This window comes from Chanos chanos, chromosome 8 (genome assembly GCF_902362185.1).
Source record: "Chanos chanos chromosome 8, fChaCha1.1, whole genome shotgun sequence".
Taxonomy (NCBI): domain Eukaryota; kingdom Metazoa; phylum Chordata; class Actinopteri; order Gonorynchiformes; family Chanidae; genus Chanos; species Chanos chanos.
Genome location: NC_044502.1, coordinates 38998993 through 39020175, shown reverse-complemented (window position 1 = coordinate 39020175; position 21183 = coordinate 38998993). Strand labels below are relative to the sequence as shown.

The following is a 21183-nucleotide window of genomic DNA, read 5'->3' as shown; positions in this document are numbered from 1 at the left end:
ACTGGCATTGCACAAGATGAAGGAATGTTGAAAAAGTGTTTTAGATTTTTTTTCTCAGACGAAAATTTTGTCTGCATTTTTTTCTTGACCCAAGGATTCGGGTGGGTTTTTTTTTTCACCTTTACACAATTTCCCTTGATTTTCCCGTTTCCAGGGGTGGTAAACAGTACTCTGTACATTGCATCTATAACATTTTAGGCTTTGCCTAAGGTGTAAGCAGCATGTGTCTTATTTTATGGCTCATTGTCGTCAGATCCCAGGTTTACATTGAGTCGCAGGCCAACAGGAATATGGTCAGTTAAACCAGCCAGCTGGGTCACATAGGTGTACTCTTCCACTTCCTAAAGCAAACACAGCAGATTAGAGATCTTCACTTTAAAAACTCTTTTTTTTTTTGTTGCCAAACAAAGTATATTAAAACACTGCTCAGCGTGCTATGCATACTGATTAGACTGCTCTGTAGATATTAAAAATTAAATTATGAGCTAAATATGAACGTTGCTGTAAGTGTAGAGTCCACATTAGGAGAAACTGGAGGAACAAACACCTATGATTTTCCACTTTTCCATCCACTCTACCATCCTCTGTCCTCAAGTTTAGGTTCGTGGATCTCCAACCATTATTTGCACTCTGAGATGCAGTAACTGTGGAGGAAAAGCAAACTTGACATGGCGAAGACACATACTGTTTGGCAAAGTTTGGCAAGTGAGCTCTCTCTGTACAGGATGTAGTCAATGCGCCGGCCCACCCAGGGTTTCCCAGGCTCAGGGTACTCGTGGGGAGTGTCCTTCAGAGGCACCGGGGGTGCTATGTACTCCTTACGCAGTTCTTCTCTTTCTAAAGTCCTAAAGAAACAGACAGGACATTCTTCGAGTTAAAAAAAAAAAAAAAAAACTTATTCCACTTACTGCAAATGTGCTCTAATGGGTTTATATTCTATTTGGTCAATGTATTTATGTATAACTGTTAAAAAAGTTATTGGCTTGATTAAAGTACAGGAAAACATGTCCCTCCAGATGATTATTTGAACGATTTCATCAAAACAAGGATATACTCAGGTTCACCTCTGTAGGTTCTCTGGGGTGCTCACATGTTCGTCATACAAGGAAGGCTGTTCAAGCAAAGTGCCTGAAAGGAAAATTAAAAACACGGAACTGATTGCAATTCAATTGCACTACTACAATTCAACCTAAATACCAGCAGTAATTCAAAGCAAATTATTTCTTTTTTTAAATAAATATACATCAGTTATAATATTAATAAAATACGAGTGTATGAACCAGCAGTAGTCATGGCACAGTACTGAGTTCTCTTTGTATTTAGAATCTGAGAAGTTGTCTGCAGTGATAGTGGGTCACAGTACATACCAATAACCCAGTCCTTCTCTTTACCAGGACCAGCTCTGCAGGGGTCTCTGTACTTCTCAAACAGCCTGTGTGTCTGCTCCAGCTTGTCATCTGATCAGGTAAGACGAATTATGAACACTGTATCACCCAAACTGACATGTCTTTTATTGAAATAAGATATCTGTTTTAAAAGTTTACGAACTGGGTGAACTGACGCATGCGCACTTTACATCACTGTATACATACCAGGTGAGCAGTTGTCAAAATTGAAGTCTCCGCAAAGAACGTCAAACATAACAAGTTCATCCTCCTGTTTGGTTGTTCCCTGAAACTCGTCAATCCAGTCGGTAATCATGTTAAGTTGCTCACATCTTATCTCTCCATCGCCTTCAAAGATTGAAGTTTAATATTTTCTGTTACCATGTGACAGTGCTAATCCAAACTGTTTTAGATTTTTAGTGCTTTCTTCCAGTAACATGTAAAAAAGACAGTTTCCTCCAGAAACAAATAATATTGGTAACAAACCTTCAGGAGCATGTAAGTGAGTGCAGTTAAAATATCCAACCATTTTCTTCTCTCTCCTTTCCAGACCTAATTGCAGCTGGTAAACCAAAAGAAACCCATTAAGACAGTACAAATCTAAACATTCATAAATTCCCATCATCATGTCAATACAATTTATACTTAACATATTACATCACACACACTTGTGATCAACAAAACAAACAAACAAAAAAAGTTAAGAGCTGATAAAATCAAAGGTATTAAGGATTACATTAAAATAGCAGTTGCACCTTGACAGTGAGCAGACCTTTGGCCGCCAGGGCATCTTCTCCCCGGCTGTTGGGGAAACAGTGGTACTGGGCCTCAAGTATGGGGTAACGGCTGGCTAAGAACAGGCCACTGTTGAAGAATTTGAAGGAGGAGCATCTGCCAGGAGGATGGCAGGCATAGATACCCACATCATAGAGCACGTGCCCAAAGAGCGGTGCCAATGCATTGGTCAACTTCCGAGCTGCCCTCTTATCAAACACCTCCTCTAAACACACAATATCAACACCGGCAGGGAACAATGTGGAAACCTCCACTGGCACATCGCTGTCCTTGCCCAGCGTCTGAAAGGCCCGCGGGGGGTGTCTGCGTCCCCTACCACCTTGCTGATTGGAGTTTTGGTTGCTATTGGTCACGGACGGCTGCTGATGGTTCGGACGCGCCGACGGTGGGGAAAAGCAGACGTCGTCATCACAAGGCGAAGACGCAACCATGTCCGCACAGGGGTTACCTTCTGTCCTATCCGTAGTGTTGGACTGAGCGCCGGCCTCTATAGACCCATACGAGGTGGGAGCTGACTGGGGTAGCAGGCTGCTGGAGGGGCTAAGAGTGCCGCAACTACTGGGTGAGTCCACGAAGATACGGATGTGTGGGCGGTTTACGCCCTGCACGATGTTCTTACCGATGGCCGCGGCGCGCCGTTGCGTGTGTCCGAGATTGTTGAAGCGCGCCAGGCTGTCTGGCAACAGGCACAGGTTTGCGGTCACAAATCCAAAGGTTACTCTTCCAGCCTCCTCCCAACCAACATTCCTGTCCTCCAGTGATAGAGATGGCACCTCGCGGTGATACGAGAAAGGCTGGCGAGCTGCTTGAAGGGGAGCCCAGAGCAGAAACCCCAAAAAGGCAATCGGTGCTGTGATGACAAAGAGGACGAAGAAGACAATGGAACCGAAGAAGACTTTGAGAGGGTGGAGGTAGCACTCCTGCTCTTGCCGCTGTTTGCGCTCCAGACTGGTGGACATGCACACCGCGATGAGACGGTCGAGGAACCAGAAACAGGGGAGAATGAGCCCCCATCCCAAAGCATGGAGACCCTCCACAAATCCATTAGAGAATGGGGACTCTCTCAGTGCCATACCTCACCGCTGAACATTAGGGAGGGGAGATAGAGCAAAAGTCCTTCTCATTTTACACTGGCCACATTTTTGGTTGTTTTGACCGTGTCATATGTGGCAAAAGCGGAAAACCTGAAAGGTAAAAATCACACAATTACAATTTAAATTTTGTGTGTGTGTGTGTGTGTGTGTGTGTGTGTGTGTGTAACGCCCGCTGCTAATCACAACACTCCCACAAGACTACACATTAAAATGAGTGAGAGGATAAATGGCCTGTGTCCCCCTTGATGTTGTGTGTGTTTTTTTGTTTTTGTTTTTTTTTGTGATGATCTGCTCATGCATGAACAACATAGATAAGCAAACACAGTTACGATGATCTACATGCTTGAATTCAAAGGGAATATTCCCGTAGAATTTACCAATATAATCTTACTCTTAATAGCAGCACACATTGTCATGCGGTTCAACTACAAATCACTACACAACATATTCGACGTGTCTTCAATACTTCAGATGACTCCTTAGATAAAGCTAAAATTGTTATTCAAGTGTTCTTTCAAAAGGGCATTATACGGTACCGATAACAACTCATGAGTCAGAGTGAAACTAATAAAGGTATGAAAATTTCACTCTGACTCATGAGTTGCTTAAGCAGGTACCGATGTGTTAAAAGAGGTCGTATAAGCTTCGAGGGTGTTCAACCCAGAAAACCATCGACACAACTGTGCACCAGCTGGCGCTTTAACGAAGCGTGCTCCGTGCTGGAGGCAGATTACAGTGGCTTAAAGCAAGGATATGTGGAATAGTAATGTTAAAGGGGGACAAGAAAAGAAGATGCGAGCGTTGCTGAAGAGTGCTCTTAATCCAGTCCTCGCCATCTGCACAATTTCACTAACGTTAATCGTCCTGTGACAACAGGGATGTGTTCAGCACAAACACTGATCAGGTTCGAAGGAAAGAAAGAGTTTATTTCAAACTGAGACTGAAACTGAACATACTTTGCTGTGCAAACGACCACAATTAATAGGTATCGCTAGTTCAATGGTACCACCGCTAACCCTAACCCAACTGTTCAGTCACGGATAAATAGCCACCAACTAGAGTCTGCAATGAGCTGAAATGAAAATCTTATCGGGGGAAAGTATGAACTAAGCATATAATTATCTGTACACAGGAAAATGACATAACCAAGGCACCATGATCTTAAACAAGTGTTGACTGTAACTTAAAAAGAGGACTTAAAGCCGCAGTCGGCTAGCTGGCTGGCTACCAAAGTTAGCTTGCTCTGTCTTGGGCTGGGTGCAGGTTCGCTAGACCTGCATGTGATCTTGACGTCAAATTAAGCGGGGAAATGTAGCAATCCCCAAATGTGTTTCAATTATTGACATCTCTTAGTTAGTCTCCTCATATCATCATTAATAAACAACCTTGGAAGTTATGAATTCGTTCCCTGTTAGTCTGCTAACAATTGTCTATTAACTGACCACCTGAGCTAGCCTAGTTAACTTAGCCTACTGTAAATTGATACTTGCATTCTCTGTCTTACCTGGTTGAACCTTGAATTAGATAGTTTCCCACCGTCGTGTATTCTGATTTTATGAGGGGATGATGCCAGTCTTAGAAAAGTATTGCTCTTTTATATCCATTCGAGCACAAGCACCTGAATTTAATTAGTGCCCACATTGGAAGATTTTGTGGATCACTGTACTTTGCCTCTCCCATATCCCTCCAGCGGTTGTCAGAAAACGAGAAGCATACTAGGTCAAGCGCGTACACGGACTTCTGCTCGTACACGTCAAAAACTGCTGTAAATTCCCCGCAGACAGCTCAGTAGTCTCACTCTGATGGGCAAAATCCCTAATACTGATATATATTTATAACAACGAGGAAAAAAAAACATTCCTCAAGGCTGTGGTAATTCTGCTCCTCTCATTCTGTAAAGATAACAGCGTATATATTTAAAGACTGAGGACTGCAAAACTTGACACTCTCCAGAAAAAAAGGCAAAAGACACAGATTTTAATTAGCCCTATCGGAATTTATTGTGTTCTTGAAGAAAAGTTCAAATTTATTTTTACTGCCGTTTATTCTTGTCCCATGACTCATTGTTAAAAAGGAAATCCAGTCTTTCTATTCCTCATTCTGTGTTTTCCCCTGCTGGAGAAGCAAGATCAGGCTTGTCTAGGCGTGAGCAAATCTACCACAGAAAGAGGGGTTTGCCATCCTGTTTTGCCATAAAGGACAAGCAGTTCAGAAGAAGCAATAAATCTTTGAGAAGCTTTGATGGTGCTACGTCAACAATCACCTTACGCAAGAAATCTGGATTATTGTATCCCAGTTTCTGGGCACTGTGATGATCAGGCCGCTGCTTAAGAATTCCAAATGTGTTAATGATGAACTCAGTGAAGGATGGGTGAAGCATCGTGTTGTAGCCTAGTTTGTGCAGTCTGTCCCTCAGGTCCATGTGACGCTCAGAAAGCTGTTGTTTATAGGTCTCGTCCACCTCTCCTGTTACTGGGTGTGTGGAGACCTGCCACGAGAGAGCAGACATGAAAACCGACATATTCATTCTTGTGTGTAGTGGTAATAACACAATAATACTAACGTGTTGTTACCACTCAACACACATGGGTTTCTTTCTGTCTTTCTGTCTTTCTGCAAGCGAAGCTGACACGGACACCCAAAGCAATCTCAAACAGGAAATTCTTGTATGTGAAAAACAAGTTTTTTTTATCTTGAGGGGAAAGTAGATGAAAAATCAACACACCATTTGCAAACACAAAAAGAAGAATAAGAGGTTTGTAAAGGGAAGAGAAGGAGAATATTGTGGCATGGAGCAGAAGGTGGGAAACTGCAGATTTATGTAACCTAACTATCTTGCGACCGGCGTGACTGAGGTTTTTACCGAAAACTGTGTCTTTTTATACTGGAATATTTCCAGTAAAAGAAAAAAAGAGAGAAAACAGATATAAAGAAGTCGTGAAAACGTTAAGGAAGGTGACCATCACAGACACATTTCGTCACAGAGTCATGCAGTCAGAATCCTCTAAGCGGTAGAAGACGCAATTCCATGGAGAACAGGTGAACGTGCATCACCGGACATGCACAGGACACAAGACTGAGAACAGGAAATGAGAACAGGAACTTTAAGGTAGACAGACATGCAGGGACAATGTTTAGCAGAGCAGCTCAGTTAGGTCACTACAGTATTTGTTCAGCATTCAGTACAAACAGTTTAAGACTAACTCAACCAGTTAAACACCACAATCTCTAACAGGATTTCTAGAATGAGAAAAAAAGCCTTTTAAAACCCTCAGTAAAAATACATAGCAACATATACGTATACAATACCATACTATAGTAATCATTCATTGTTCAAAGATGAGGCAATAATGGCTACAAAGTACCTTGTAGTTATTTTCATTCATCTGTCCAAATGATGTCATGATCTACATATACCTCATGTTTACATATGGGTTGCTTATTAATGTGTAATGCATTGCTTTCAAATGTATTACAGACAGTTTGTGTTTGGAGCTCTCCTGCTGTTTTATGTGGTACTTGTGGTTCCATGGTCATGCACTGATGTCACCCTAAAAATATACATGCTCACCTCTAGTATCTTATCCTGTATGTTAAGGACTGTGAATCCATACAGTCTTGACTGTTCCCGAAAAACATATGCCAGTATCCTGCGATCCAGCTGAAAAGCAATCTCACCCACCAATCGTCGTGGATCTGCAGGACCATTTGCAAAAGTATATGAAAAATGATAGCAAAAATAAACATTTCACATTTAGTTGGTGAGAAAACAAACAGTAATTTCTTTGATTGTCAAAGTAATTTACAAGGACAAACTAAGATCAGTTTCTCAAAACCATTTGTTCAAATTCACTCAGCCCCCCTTCTCACACTCTTACTTGTATGTCTGTCAAAGACGGCATAAGTAAAAGTAGAAGTACTTTTGCCAAAACAAAAAATTATCCCAGGTGGAGTTCAAATATCTCTCCCTGGAAAATATATAAGTAAGAGTAAAATAGTCACTCACTTACACTTTACAAAAGCGGTTGCCAGTTTAACTCCACTTACGAGTAGTTTTTTTTTAGCAAGAGTACTTCTACTTATACATTTGCCATCTATGATGTCTGTGCTTTTACGGACAAAAGGTGAGACTCGTTCACCGCACCCTCTTTAGACACAAACCTTTCACTCGAAGAGATGTTAAGGAGGTGCTTGGAAGCTCTGGATGTAAGTGGTCTTCTTTAGAACTCTTATCGGGGCAGAGAAAGCTTATGGGAGACGATGTTCTAAAAGGCTTTTTACACAAGTTACTTCTGAAGCTGTTTTCATCAATCGTGTCTTGCCAGTGCACTACTGATTTCCTCGCTGCACACAAAATAATAGCAATGATGTGGTGTTTATGGTCTATAAACATTAAACAGTTTCACAGAAATGCGTTTAATTTTTTATAAACAACTGGAATATTACTTCTCCAAAGCGTGACTAGGTCCTCAAGAGGACCGACATACATCGCTGACTCCATAAACGCGCAACGACTTCAGCAACCCCCCTGTGGTGGCTCTTGTTACATACAACCAGAACCGCATAGTAAAATTTACAGTTATCATGGGCCTGTTGTGACTAAAAGTAAACTCACGGTTATCAACTGGCTCCTTAAATAAATCTTGGACTGACGAAAAGCTGTGCAATTTTGAACGAAGCTCGAAGTTCTCCTTCAACAAACCTAACATCAGTTTCAACTCATCATTCTCTCGCCTCAGTTTTTCGTTTTCCTCATGTAAAGAGGCATTATGATCTGCCTTATCCATTTAAGGCGAGCCTGATTTCACGCCCCCTACCCTGCTGGTCTAATTTAGCTCAAAGTTTGCAGAATTACCGAAAAACTGAACGTAAATATCTTTATGATGTCACATAGTAAATGTCTCTTCTGGAACGCAATTGGCTTGTTCTTAATAAACGACCTCTTCGGACAAAAAGACGATTAAACTAGGGAAAAGTCGACTTAACAATCACATTATCTATTTCTTACTGAATGAAATTTCAGTAAAACTAAATCTACACGAAGCGAAATATTTCTACACAAATTTGATGCCCGATGAAACGACAACAGAGAATCATCTCCAAAAAAGCAAGGCACTCCCCTAGTGGAAATTCCAGGTGAAAATCCAGTAGCTGGTCTATTGGAATGAACGGGTCTCAAATGGTCTGTACTGGTTTCAGCTGGATCCAGCTGGGTTTTCAGATTCTAATGGTTTGCCCAGTTAAGAATATCAGTTGAAACCATTTAAAACCCATTTAGACCAATAGAGTCTAAACTGGCAGTGGCTGCTTCACCAGTTCCACCCAGTTGAAACCAATAGGATGTAACTGGTGTTGTTTGCTATTTATTTAAACTGGAAACAAATGGTCCCAACTGGTCTCACAACCCCAATACCTTGGCACTTGTGAGAAGCTGCTGTAAATGGAGAATGCATTCAAAATAATGACAAATAATGAACTGAATAGTTTGATTTATCAATTAACAATGTACAAAGTGCACTAAAGAGAATACATTACTTTTGGAAAATGTAAAATCATTTGTTAAACGTTTTAACCGTTAGTGTTTCTTTTATTGCGTATTAAATTTAAAAACACTCATTTTTATTGAAGTTATATATTGCTTAAAGAAAGTTTTCTGCCTTCCTATTGGTCAATTTTATGTATTATATTTTGCCAGCGATAGACTGATCAAAGAAGTGCACAGGCTGTTTATTTGGACATGATCACTGTTTATTGAGGCAATTATATTATTGAAGCAATCAGTCCTTTTCATGATAATTAGGAAATGTACAGATATACATTTTCATCATGGGTATGTATCAACAAGAACTATAATGGAAGGAAAGGCAGTCTTTAGAGCTTTCAACAGAGCATTATATGCACAAAAATAACAATCTCATAATCTCATAATCTCATATGTCAAAATGGTTTGGTTAAATAAGACCATGTAAATTCCGAGCGTGGGAACAGCCTTCCAGAACGGGAATAAAACCATTGGATTAGAGTTACATCTCACACCTACCACTCATTGTACAAAGGTCCGTACATACAGTATCGTCCACAGTAAATTTATGCTACAGTGACTGACTCATGCAGTGGATTCATCCTGTCTGCATGCAAAATCAACGTATGCAATAAATTGAATTCGACACATGAAATATTTAAGCGACAAACGTACAGGCATGGATGATTTACAGCTACAAGGTAAGAAAGATATGAAGAAGACTGAGGTGAAGACTAGTTACTACTGCAAACACACAGTCCTTGGGACTCAGTGACAGTTCATCATGCCCAGAGAGGAGCTGTGTGTCCACTGCCCTCCCCCAGCCTGTATGATCATTTTCTCTCCCAGTGTTCTCTCCGATAGCTCTTCATTCCCATTCACATCTGGCCCTTGAATCTGTGGAACTGAGTATAGGTATCTGATGATGAATAAGTGGATCAACTTCACAGTGTCTTTCATCACTTGCCAAGTTTCAGTGCAATGGACTTCAGCTCACAGTTTGTGTGATGAACTAACCTGAACCTGGTCTTTAGGGTCACTGTTTTAGCTAACCTAGCTCTAAGAAGGAGAGAGAGCTGTTCCTGGTTTACCACACCTTGTCTTCATATTTTGCTTAGTTCCTCCACCTAAGTAAAGATAAGTAAATGAAGACATGTCCTCTAAAGCTTCATTGACCAGTTTGACTGGACTTTTGTACATATTTTTTTTTAATATACGTTACCTTTGCTCCCTCAGATGCTAAGGCCAGCAAGCCTTGCTTCTGAGGTTTACGATTGGACTAGCTAATGACTGGACCATTGTTACCGTGTGGTGGTGTCCACGTGTTCACAGATGTCAAATCATTTTTTTATCACTGACTGCTGTTTTTTTGTCTCCTGTTGCTTTTCATATTGGTGACTAACAAAATGAGTAAAACAATTATTTTGCTTGCTTGTTGTTTCTAATAGCCAACAGGTGTCACTGTAACATTGTATCACTGAATGCGTTTCACAGTCAGGGATTGCATGGGTGATTAAGGAAATGGACTACTCTATGTGACACTGACATCTCTCTCTCTCTCTTTCTCTGCCCCCCTCCCCCTTCATGTGTGAGCGTTTGTCAGAAAGAGAGAGAGAGAGAGAGAGAGAGAGAGATGTTTATGTATCCTGTATATTAAAAAAATCCTAAACATATTAATGCACACCAATACACACACACACACACACACACACACACAAAGTGTAATAAGAAAGATGTCAAGTGAGGGAACTTCTACTGTGGTCACTAGCAACCACAGGAAACCATTACACTTGATCTGCTACAAACACGTGGCGAACACTGGTGAGCTGTTTAAAACAATTCATATCTGTGTACTCTCATGCATGTGCATATAGAACATGTATCCATCAGCCGTGCACAGTTACAGTGGTGAGAATACCCCTCCGTTAAATATAACATAAGCCTGAGAACCCCTCATCTAACACCTGTAATCCAGACAAACTGTGTGTATATATGTGTGTGTGTGTGTGTGTGTGTGTGTGTGTGTGTGTGTGTGTGTGTGTGCATAGCATATGTGTATGCATGCATGCATGACTCCTAGACTTTTACCAGGTTCGTCTTAAGTTAAAGAGATGGGTGTTTTTTTTTTTTTTTAACCTCTCGGCGAACGGCCGGATAAAAACCGTTGGATGAGAGGGCTGCAGCTGTTGCTGCTGATTGAGGGGCTATAAGACTACAGTGGAACATGCCTTCGCTTGTGTGTTTGTGAAGGTCAGACAGTACGGCTTCTGTGCTTTCCATCTGACTGATATTCATCCCTCAGAGGAGAGAAGGATGACCTGAAACATTTTGTGTGTGTGTGTGTGTGTGTGTGTGTGTGTGTGTGTGTGTGTGTGTGTGTGTGCGTGTGGATGTTCTCCATGACAGCACAGCCGCACATGAGCTAGGGGGGTTGTGGCTATCACCTACTTACTATTTTGGATGTGCTTGAATTACAGATCCATGTGACATGAGCAGGAAGCCACAAAAATGCATGATGCAGTGGAACACTAAACACAGAATAAGAAAGGAACAGCAGACGAGTCGACGTAAAATATTTTGGCGACGGTTTTATCATTCCTTGTATTGATATTCCAGTCTGTCCGCTAGTGTAGTTCTATCTGTTTTGCGAGTAAAATCCTACTTGGTTTTCTAGTGTCTTTGCTGGTGTCTCACTGAAATAAAATAAACACATTATTCTCGTGCAAAAAGTCAGCAGATGATTTCTTACTAAATTACAAAGTGGTAGTTTACTTGAGTTAAACAGTGGAGATCAAAGGGGCCGTCACAAACATGACAGCTGGAGAGGTCTCATTAATGTAGTCCTGCAGTTGGTCACATTCTTTGGAAAAGAAAACATTTTTCCACCTGTCCTTTCAAAATGTATCCAGTTCCATCATCTATCATTGCAGTCTATCTGTTGCCTCTCTGTGGGACACTGAGCTTTTTATTTATTGCTAGGGTAAAAAAAAAACAACCCTGGTTTTACCAGCATAAATATCCAATGACTGTCTCCTACTTCTTCTACTTGCATAGTTTTGTCCATATCATCAATATTACAGGAGATGTTCTATCAATTCAGCGAAATGTAAAAGACATTATACACACCAAAAAGTGCCAGAAACCAGATTACAGCTTTGTACTCAACAATAAGAGGGCTCCATTAGAGTTAAGCTACTCTAAATGAAAGGTATCACTTGGAATTTAATGTTTAGGGAGGGGCTTTTTACTAATGGATCTGTTCACATAGTGTGAGTGTGGTTAGGTGTGTGGTTTGGTGTTTGTTGGCGTTCAAATGGTCCTAGAGAAAGACAACAAAACATTCTACAGTTAGATATTTTATTTATTTTCATCATGTATCATATCACATCAAACTATTTTTCAAAATACTTTAAATTGTCCAAAATGTCAATTAAAAAAAAATACTGCCATATTCAAGGACCCGGAAATTAAATACAGAAACAATTAGTTAAATTTCAACAATTTCCCTTGTATGAAATGGTTCAAGTATAAAAACTGACCAGTATTCTAAAATACTATATCTTATTAAGTTGATAAGAAAATATGACAACAATAAATGTTAAGCTATCAAATATACTAAGAGAAAATTAATAATAAAGGTCAATTTAAAGCAGGAACTGTACAGTACAATGCTACTCTTTCATTTTATTGTGAATTTGTAATACATTTCTACACACTAAACTGCAGAATACCCCTGACAGTCCAGCAGCAGACCAAATAGATCACAAAATTCTTCCTCAAAAATATTTCTAAAACTTCGTAATAAAAAACTGTTTATAAAGCTACGTGGTTTTTTTTTTTTTTTGAGTACACTACTATCAGACACAACTGAGAATGTTATCAGTGCAGGTACACGTAATAACGGATCTGCAAGATGAAATGACTATTGTGGCAATTCTACAGAAAGGCACCTAACTTGGTATAATAAAGAAATGTCTGTTAGATTACCTTCAAAATAGTTTAAGGCACTGAGGGACCACATTCTGACTAAATCTTATATCAAGCTTTAATGAAAAGCATTACAGACTTACAGAGAGACATCATGTCAAATTGTGGGCCTTAATTCCCCTTCCTGCCCAAATGGACATGACTGGGCCCAGAATTTAATGAGTGTTTCCACACAGGTCACAGAGTGACTAGAAGAGAAACACCTTGTGTAAGGCAAGGCCTGTGTGTTTCTGTCTCTACGGGGTTGTGTTCGTAGGTGACCATCCAACAGAGTAGCCACATCCATGGTTTGGCTCAGAGAACAGAACAGGGGTTGAGACAAGGCCAAAACAAACCGTCCACACTCAAAACTGTGCATGGACGTGTGTATTTTTCGAAGGCCTTTTGTAACCTCATTTTAGGGTTTCTCTCATTTTTGTGGTTTTTGGTCTATTGTGCTTTTCGTGCGCGTTATAAACGATGCATAGATCAAAACGCTGGCATCAGAATATGAAGTCTGTGAATAGCACAGGTACTTTCTTAGAATGACAGCGTTCACTATACTCCAGTCTGCGCTCTTCAGTCTGCAATACCTCACAGTGACCTTTAGTTGTCATTAGAGATTCAGACATATACCTGGTAGGACATTTTCAATCCAATAATAGGTTATTATATAGGCTACACATTGTCCCAGACTCTGGAACACCTGCGGTAAATCTAAAAAGAAAACTTATATTCAGTGCTATATAATCTTTCAAATGACGGTCATACAGTAAGGCCATACGTAATGAGATAGATCTATTTTTTTTTTGTTCTCTTTTAATAAATATTAAATACTATAAATGAAATGTCAAATGAAAAGCGACAACAAATACAACATTTAGAAGAACAATAAAAATGTACGTGTCATGATCTCTGTCCTCTTATCTTTGCTCTTTGGTAGAAATAATATGAGTAGTGGTCACACATGAGCCACCACATCGACCTCTTTAGCCGTCACCAGCACCTCAAAATTCCCCTCCACTCTCCCAAGTGTCCTATCTGAGGCCCTGGCCTGTGGACTCAGTCTCTACTGCATGCGGTCAGTTTGGAGCTGCTGAGGTTGGTACTGACTGAAGGCAGCGGCCGTGGCGGCGGTGGCCCCCGGAGCAGGCGACGCCAAGGGCTGCTGGACGGCGTAACCGTACCCGGCGGTGGCCATGTAGCCGCCGGCCGCGGGCGAGGCGGCGTAGGGGTACTGCTCGTAAGCGGCGGCGGCCGCGGCGGTGGCGGCCGCGGCCGAATACTGGGCGTAGGCGGTGCCCGTGTAGTCCAGATAGGGAGAGGTGGCGGCAGCCGCGGTGGCGGCAGAGGGCTGGATGTGGGGGATGACGACGCTGGGCTGGACGAAGGCCTGAGGGTACACGTAATGCGCCGGGATCCTGAGGGACAGAAATACACGCGACTGAGTACGGGCAAAAGGCTGAGGTCTCTGTCACACAAATACAGCCACTGCACCTCCACACCCAATCACTGCAGAAACCCCAACGCAACACCAAACATTCACTGTAGAGTTCTTACGCTAATAGGATTGCCACAATAGTGCTTGGTAGGATTTCACTAAAAAAAAAAAATCTAAACCATTACGTTGGTCACTGATATGATTTCACGCAAAGACTGCCTGTTATCTAGGTGTGTGGTGGTGACATGAAAAGGACAGGTCTATGCTGTGATGTACTCAGTCTTACTCCCAGTCTCAAGGCTGCGAATGGACTTTGGATCTTGGGTCATTTGGGCCGGAGATACGGGCTGGTTTGGGGGGGGGGGTGGGGGGTGGGGGGGGGGTGGTAAAACGTTGCTGTCAGAGAAGCGGATAAGGCTTCATTGTGAATGTGTCAGTGTGACTTAGACAGCTGGATAGCTTTCAGACCTTCACAACAGCGCCTTGGAAATGGAGGAACAGGAACTAAAGCTATTCTTAATTAAAGAACACAAAAATATGATGTTGAATTAACACAGCGTCCACTGTCTCTCTTGCTACACCGAGCAGGTTTATTTTTGCGGGCTGAATGTACCCAGCTGATTTGAAATATTTACTACTGTTTATGACATTCCATAAATGACTTGCCTCATTTCCATGTGCTCATAATAGTTTAACCAGATTACATTTTTAGCAAACATGCCTGGATCCTCTAGGATTATGGTGTATAGAGTGACCTATGCTGACCTCATTGTGATACGACTGTGTCACTAGACTACTAGGAGGAAAATATGAGTAAAAATAGTAACATCTATCATGGCAACCCTATGTCATTTGTAAACCCAATTATTAGATTACATGATAATGATTTCTGTTGAATTAAAAAAAAAAAGAAAGTCAACAATTAAAAAAAATAAAAAAATAAAAAAATCAAAGCAGGCGTAACACAACACAGCACAAAAAATTCACTATTCAACAATCCCCCACTCACAAAACAAACGACACAAAAACCCAAACAGAGCAGTTTTCACTCAAAAAAAAAAAAAAAGCTACCAGTGGAAAACTACAGCATGGCCTGAAACTGGTCAGAGTGGCAGTCATTCAACTGTGTTACTGTCACACCGTGAGGCAAAACAGCACCACCACACAACAGTCAGAGAGAGGACGAAAGAGTGACCCCATCCTTACTCTCAATCACACACACACACACACACACACGCATGCACACGCGCGCACACACACACACACACATAAAACTAAGAAAAAAATCTTCAGAAAACAAAGCTGAAAAAGCAAGACTCTGAATGACAGAAAGACTTGCGCTCACCCACTAAATCTGTGTGATTTAAAGGAATTCAACATCGGTTTACTCATTTCTTTCCGAGTTTATTGTGTCGACGGAATTGGATCGGCGGAGTGAGGGGGGAAAAAAAAAAAAAAAAATCACGTCGAAAATATTCATGCGTGTTGCTTCACAGTCTAATCTCCGACAGACTTGAGTTACTCTGAGCTCATATGATGCGCCCGTTCTAAAGATAGACAGAGAGTGGGCAAAAAGGGGTTTCTTGTATCCGAGCAGATTCGGTTTTATTGACGTGACTGAACTTCAGTCACCTCGTACAAACACGTGGAGAAACAGGTGGTACTGTTAAATCTGGCCATATATGAGCTCACTCCTCAGTCTCCCTCTCTGTCTCTGTCTCTCTCTCTCTCTCACACACACACACAGACACACACACAAACGCATCCTCACCCTTCTGCTACTCTGATGGAGTGACAGGAGGGGCTGCAGGCATGCTATTTTCTGCTCCCCTTGTCATCCCAAAAGGACAAGCTGAGAAACTTTCCTCTCAGCAACACATGGCAGAACACTCTGCTTTCTCAGGCTGAGAAACCCTCTCTCTGTACTTCCTCCCTCACCATGGGCTACACGCGCTTACACTTTCTACCCCCCCCCCCCCCCCCATACAAGACCTACGATAAGACAGAAATACTTCTTTTCAAATCGCAAATCGCATTATCAACTCACTGTTCTCAAAACTGATACAGCCGTTTCAGGCGCCGCGTCGGTTTACATTGGTTACTGGTGGTCAATAGCTGTTTTAAAACAGCCTGTGCGTAGCTTAGCCGGTTTGAGCGTCTCTTCTGCTTTATCTTTCAAGAATGCGATCCCTTACTTTAGGCCGAGGCACTCCGCTGACATTTGTGCATTTTACTTTAGGGAATGTGTCTGCAACATCGGGGTACACTCTACGCAAAAACAGAAACCCTACCCCTCTTGGAGCAAGGTTAAAAATAATCCTGTCACTGCATTGCTGGGCCAGCTCACTCAATATAAACACATTTTCTTTGGGACGAGCTGAACATTTTGTGGTGCTCAAAGTTCAGGGCTAAATAAAGGTGTTTTGTAAATCACTGGCACACACGGATAATCTCTCTGTGGGCAATGGCATGGCCGGGCCCCGGACACACATTTCACTGCCCACCTGTTGTTCCCTGGCCTGACTGAATCACGCATTACAGAAAGCCGCTGGACGAGGCTCGGTTTCCACATGGCTCTGAAGAACATGCTGGTGTTGAACAGAACAACAGCTGCTCCTACATACTTTGAAAAACAGAGCCTGTGAGTTAAGCCTATTTGAAGCTACAACTTCACCTCCATTAAATGCCTGGTGCCGTTGCGAAGGTCAGAAAAGGAACGACACTGTTGATCTTGTCGGTCAAAACTTGATTGGACTGCAGCGTTATGACTGTTATGACTTTTCATGACTATTCACAGAGAGTGAAATAATCCTTTTATATGTATAACTTGGTCCCTAAAATGATAGCTGAAAGGTTTTTGAAGCCCCAACATTTTGTCAAGGCCTCAAAGGTTCCGCAAAGAAAATAATTCAGGTCAGAATAACTGAAAAAAGATTTTCCATGCTCACTCCTTCATTTTCTGCGAACAACCTATGTGCCCACATCTCTGTTACTTAACCCTTCTGTATTTTACTACTGCGATCATGACCTGCCATCGTAATCTAACTACAATGTCACTCACATGCCAGTTATTTGAAAAAAAATATGGTCTTTGGGTAAGAAAATAAAGAATCAGAGGATTTGTACAAATGTTTGATGATTTTGACATCAGTGCATCAACAGTAAGTGAGGGAGCCAACAATCAAAACATTTCACTGCACCGAATGAAAAGTGCAAGTAAAGCCAAGGGGTTAATGAGACGAGAAAACAGCCACACCAGTAAAAAAAGAGTGAAATATAGATTAAAGAGGGAAAAAAAAAGAGATAGACGACAACATGCAGCTTTTCGTTTTGTTTTGGTGGTGCTTCCTTTGAGGAAAAAATAAAGCATTAACCCACCAATAACAAAATTCTGAGGCACTGGTTTAAAAAAAAAAAACAAAAAGAAGAAGAAAAAGGTAAATAGAAGTTAAGAAACATAAAAATATTCAGCACCCCAAGACAAAGACTTGACTTCCTCCCAAGTCCCAAGCTCCCAAAATCTAAGATTCACCCTTTCCCCCCCCAAAAACCATTAAAAAGCACACAGTTTAGCTCTGAAAAAAATCACTTCATCCAAAGTCCAAAAGCACACAAGTTTTACTCTCCCCCACAAAAAACCCCCAAAACAAAACAAAACAAAACAAAAAACAAATAAATAAAAATAAAAAAATAAAATAAATCAAACAAAAACCAACATCCATGCAGCAAATCACCATTTCAGCTTGAAAGTGTGACTGAGTCTACTGGTAATGGTTTAAGTATTCTGCACAAAGCAGACTCAGCTATTCCTCAAATCACCATGTCAGGTAATGTTAACCGTACCCAGGCCTGTCAGATCAGAGAGAGATAGATTACATTGAGTCATTTTTGGGAGGAAGCGGGGACAGACGTAGACTTCTTTTCAGAGTCATCAACAATGCAAAAAATCAAATGTACACACACAAAAAGGTACACACAAACACACAGACACACACACACACACCTCATGACCTGGCGGAAAGGGGAGGGGTACTGTAAGGAGGCATGTTCATCGTCACTATCTCTATGATACAAGGAAAACAAGATTTTTTTAAGACACAAGCATAGGGGAACCATTTTGTATGCACAGACTTCTTGTTGAAAGAAAAAAAAAAGACAATCAAGTTTATTCTGAGATGAAAAGTTAACATAAAACAGAAGATTCAAATTCAGATACTGCAAAAAGGAATATGACATTGGACATCAAACATCTCACTAATTATGTTAAATGATCCAAATAAAGGATGAGATATGTTAACCAAGTGCTGTCAGAGAAAGTGTTTCAGATGAGATGGTTTCTCTCAATGCATGAGTCATTGTGAAAGTTTTGACTAAAAAAACTACATTAAGAGATCAGTATAGGAGTTACAGTCATGTCCTCTGTTTCTACCAGTATCATATTCATGTGTGGACAAATGAATGGTGTACTACAGGAAATTGATGAAACTTTTTTTTCCCCTCACACAAACACACCAGAATGCAGTTGTGTCTGCAGTGATATCACCTACCCATAATGCCTTTGGATAAATGCAGGGTGAATCTGAGGAACTCCAAATGAAAACCCTGAAACAAAAAAACAAATTTAAATTCACTCTCTGCGCGTGCACACTAAAGGCCAACGGATTTCAAAAATGTGCATAAAAACGCCTTTTTTTTTTGCGATCTAAGTTCTTTCATGTACAAAACAAATTTGCATATGGTGTCTCCTGCATTTTGTCTGTGTCAGCTGTGGATCAGCTGATTAAGTTTACTGTCATGCTGGGTGTAAACTCACCGGAGATAAATACTCTTAAGTCTACCGTCTGAAACTGCTTCACTGGGTGATACATGTGAATGACGTGTATGTATATATGTATGTATATGACTAAGGAGTTATTATCTGGCAGTTAGATGACTCTGTACAGTCTTGGCAATCAATGCTATGACACAGAAAAAAAAATCGTCTCACCAGGCTGCATCACCCTCGGTTTAGCTCCAAGGTAAGCTAGATTCACATTGGCTTTCCTGCCATCTATGATAGGGTTAGGGTCCTTACAGGCTCTCTCTGCTGCTGCCCGATCTGCCATAGTCACCTGTGCCAAGTAAATAAATGAGGAGAAAATACGGTGCGCAGTACTGTAGAAAGATACCAGTCAGTGAGGACCTGGTAATAAACTTTGGACCACCTCAAGTTTTAACGTGAATTCATTCAATGTCTCCAGTATACCAAACAGATTTTAGATGTCTATAATAACAAACCATAAACTTAATCATATTTGTGTCTCACTCAATAATCTGGGGTGTCCATACACATGTAACTTTACATCTTAAGGTGCATTAGTTAAAACCGCATGACAAAAACATGAATACCGCGCTGAAGAAGAGTTATAACTTGAGTGTTACTATTTTAAACTGAACCAAAATCGATGGGCTATCATGACTGTATTATTGGCTTTACTTACAAATCCATAGCCTCTAGATTTTCCCGTTTGCCTGTCTGTTATAACAACAGCCTCTTCGATTTCCCCAAATACTTCAAAATATTTCCTAAGACTCGAATCCGTAGTGTGGTAAGGGAGACCTCCAACGAAGATCTTGGTATAGGTTGTGTCCTTTTGTGTCGTATGCATCCTCTTTGGTAGTGCAAGTTAGTAGGATTAAAAAATAATAGTAGTGCAATGTGTCCTTTAAGAACACAGGAAAATAAATAACCGCTGGTGTTCGTTAATTAGTGAGGTGCACAGAAATGATAAAGTCTTCCTTCTGAGGTAGCGACAATATGAAGTGGAAGAACGCCTGTCTTTCACTCGCAAACGTTGTAATATTGTGTGCGACCGTCCCTCGCCCTTCTTGTCACCTCAAACCGGTTTCAAATAGTTCGTCAGTTCCTATCATGAAGTGAGCACATTTTGACTCCACCCAAACTTGAGAAAACTCCACGCCTCCAGTTAATCAAGGTGATTTCACGTGGCGAACCAGTCACCAAATTAATTCGGAGCGATTAGTAATTTCCCCACAAAATCATAAGTAATTTATACCTGCCGGACTGTTTAGACTGGTGTCAGTGCTATGCGTTATCTGTAAACATATTTACTGCAGTTTCTTGCAGTAGCAGTACCGAGAAGTCTTGACTCTAAGAGCACTGATAGTTCCTGAGTAATTTTAATACAGTGTTCAACAACGAAAACAACGGCTACAAAGGGAACTCACATGTCAGTTATATTAGCTCTATCGGACTAGCGTTGAGAAATATTAATGAATGAAGTTGAGAGAGTTTATGTGGTTTGTTTACGTGACGACATTCACTCTGCTTGCAAGTCAAAAAAGACAGCTTTGAAATTGTAAACATTCTGTATTCTAGAACATCTTTGTACCAATTTAAACAGTTTGTTGTCATACAATATAAATACAGTTCTGTACATTATAATATTGTAAATACTATTTTCAAATAAATCTCTATTTACAACTCCTCATGAAGGAGAGCAGCTTTGTTCTCTTCTTATAAGTAAGGTCTTGGGTCTTCCATCAACTCGAAATTACAGCAATAATATACATTTTTTGCTAAATCCACAGCTCTTAATAAAAGTGATCAATGTCTAATAGCGCTGTGACTGTCCAGTGGACACCATCATTCAGGCTATATGAAAGCAGTACATTATTTCTATCATTCCCTGATATTGCCCATCCCATTTGTCCATATCTCCTGTTACAAATGTATTGGCATAAGTATCACAAACACCTAAAATATTACTCATTAGTCAAACACACATATAAAATAATGCAGACAGCAATAGAGTTGAATTATTCATAAAGCAAAATAAAAAAAAAAAAAAAAACACCAAAACAAAACAACAACAACAACAAAAAAAAACGGTTAAGTGAGTTTCCCCAATTAAAAATGACCCCGAGCACTGAGTCATATACACAGGGTTTTGTTTTTTCTTTCTTGTCAGTACTTCTGGG

The 21183-nt window shown here is 40.8% G+C and overlaps 3 protein-coding genes across 4 annotated transcripts; all 3 read right to left on the bottom strand.

Moving 5' to 3' along the window:
- Positions 1 to 112: 112 nt before the first annotated feature.
- smpd5 (sphingomyelin phosphodiesterase 5) lies at positions 113 to 4931 on the bottom strand. Its single transcript, XM_030782297.1, has 8 exons — positions 4779 to 4931; positions 2141 to 3364; positions 1872 to 1947; positions 1593 to 1733; positions 1368 to 1457; positions 1065 to 1128; positions 686 to 845; positions 113 to 341 (listed from the first exon to the last, which is right to left on the bottom strand). Exons 2-8 carry the CDS (start codon positions 3251 to 3253, stop codon positions 234 to 236), a joined length of 1752 nt encoding a protein of 583 aa, XP_030638157.1. The 5' UTR covers positions 3254 to 3364; positions 4779 to 4931; the 3' UTR covers positions 113 to 233.
- A 498-nt stretch (positions 4932 to 5429) lies between these two features.
- On the bottom strand, positions 5430 to 7763 carry LOC115819694 (speriolin-like protein). Its single transcript, XM_030783195.1, has 3 exons — positions 7721 to 7763; positions 6846 to 6970; positions 5430 to 5762 (listed from the first exon to the last, which is right to left on the bottom strand). Exons 1-3 carry the CDS (start codon positions 7761 to 7763, stop codon positions 5430 to 5432), a joined length of 501 nt encoding a protein of 166 aa, XP_030639055.1.
- A 6067-nt stretch (positions 7764 to 13830) lies between these two features.
- Positions 13831 to 19850, bottom strand: rbm24b (RNA binding motif protein 24b). Of its 2 annotated transcripts, XM_030782444.1 has the most exons (5): positions 19683 to 19850; positions 19190 to 19313; positions 18750 to 18804; positions 18206 to 18265; positions 13831 to 14182 (listed from the first exon to the last, which is right to left on the bottom strand). In XM_030782444.1, the coding sequence occupies exons 1-5, from the start codon at positions 19848 to 19850 to the stop codon at positions 13831 to 13833; spliced, it is 759 nt and encodes a 252-aa protein (XP_030638304.1). The 2 variants fall into 2 exon arrangements, with proteins under 2 accessions (XP_030638304.1, XP_030638305.1); XM_030782445.1 differs by lacking the exon at positions 18206 to 18265.
- Between the last annotated feature and the right edge of the window lie 1333 nt (positions 19851 to 21183).

Bases quoted from the DNA above. Each gene is read 5' to 3' on its own strand.
- smpd5 (XM_030782297.1), bottom strand. From the start codon at position 3,253: ATGGCACTGAGAGAGTCCCCATTCTCTAATGGATTTGTGGAGGGTCTC. The intron at 1,458-1,592 runs GTATGTATACAG...TTACCTGATCAG, and splicing joins TTTTGACAACTGCTCACCTG to ATGACAAGCTGGAGCAGACA. The intron at 342-685 runs GTATGTGTCTTC...TGTTTGCTTTAG, and splicing joins TTGCCAAACTTTGCCAAACA to GAAGTGGAAGAGTACACCTA.
- LOC115819694 (XM_030783195.1), bottom strand. From the start codon at position 7,763: ATGTATGTCGGTCCTCTTGAGGACCTAGTCACGCTTTGGAGAA. The intron at 6,971-7,720 runs GTAATATTCCAG...ATGGTCCTGCAG, and splicing joins CCTAGTCACGCTTTGGAGAA to ATCCACGACGATTGGTGGGT. The intron at 5,763-6,845 runs GTGAGCATGTAT...CTCTCGTGGCAG, and splicing joins TACAGGATAAGATACTAGAG to GTCTCCACACACCCAGTAAC.
- rbm24b (XM_030782444.1), bottom strand. From the start codon at position 19,850: ATGCATACGACACAAAAGGACACAACCTATACCAAGATCTTCGTTGGA. The intron at 18,266-18,749 runs GTAGGTGATATC...CTTGTATCATAG, and splicing joins TTTATCCAAAGGCATTATGG to AGATAGTGACGATGAACATG. The intron at 14,183-18,205 runs GTGTGTGTGTGT...TCTGTCCCTCAG, and splicing joins CCTTTCCGCCAGGTCATGAG to GATCCCGGCGCATTACGTGT.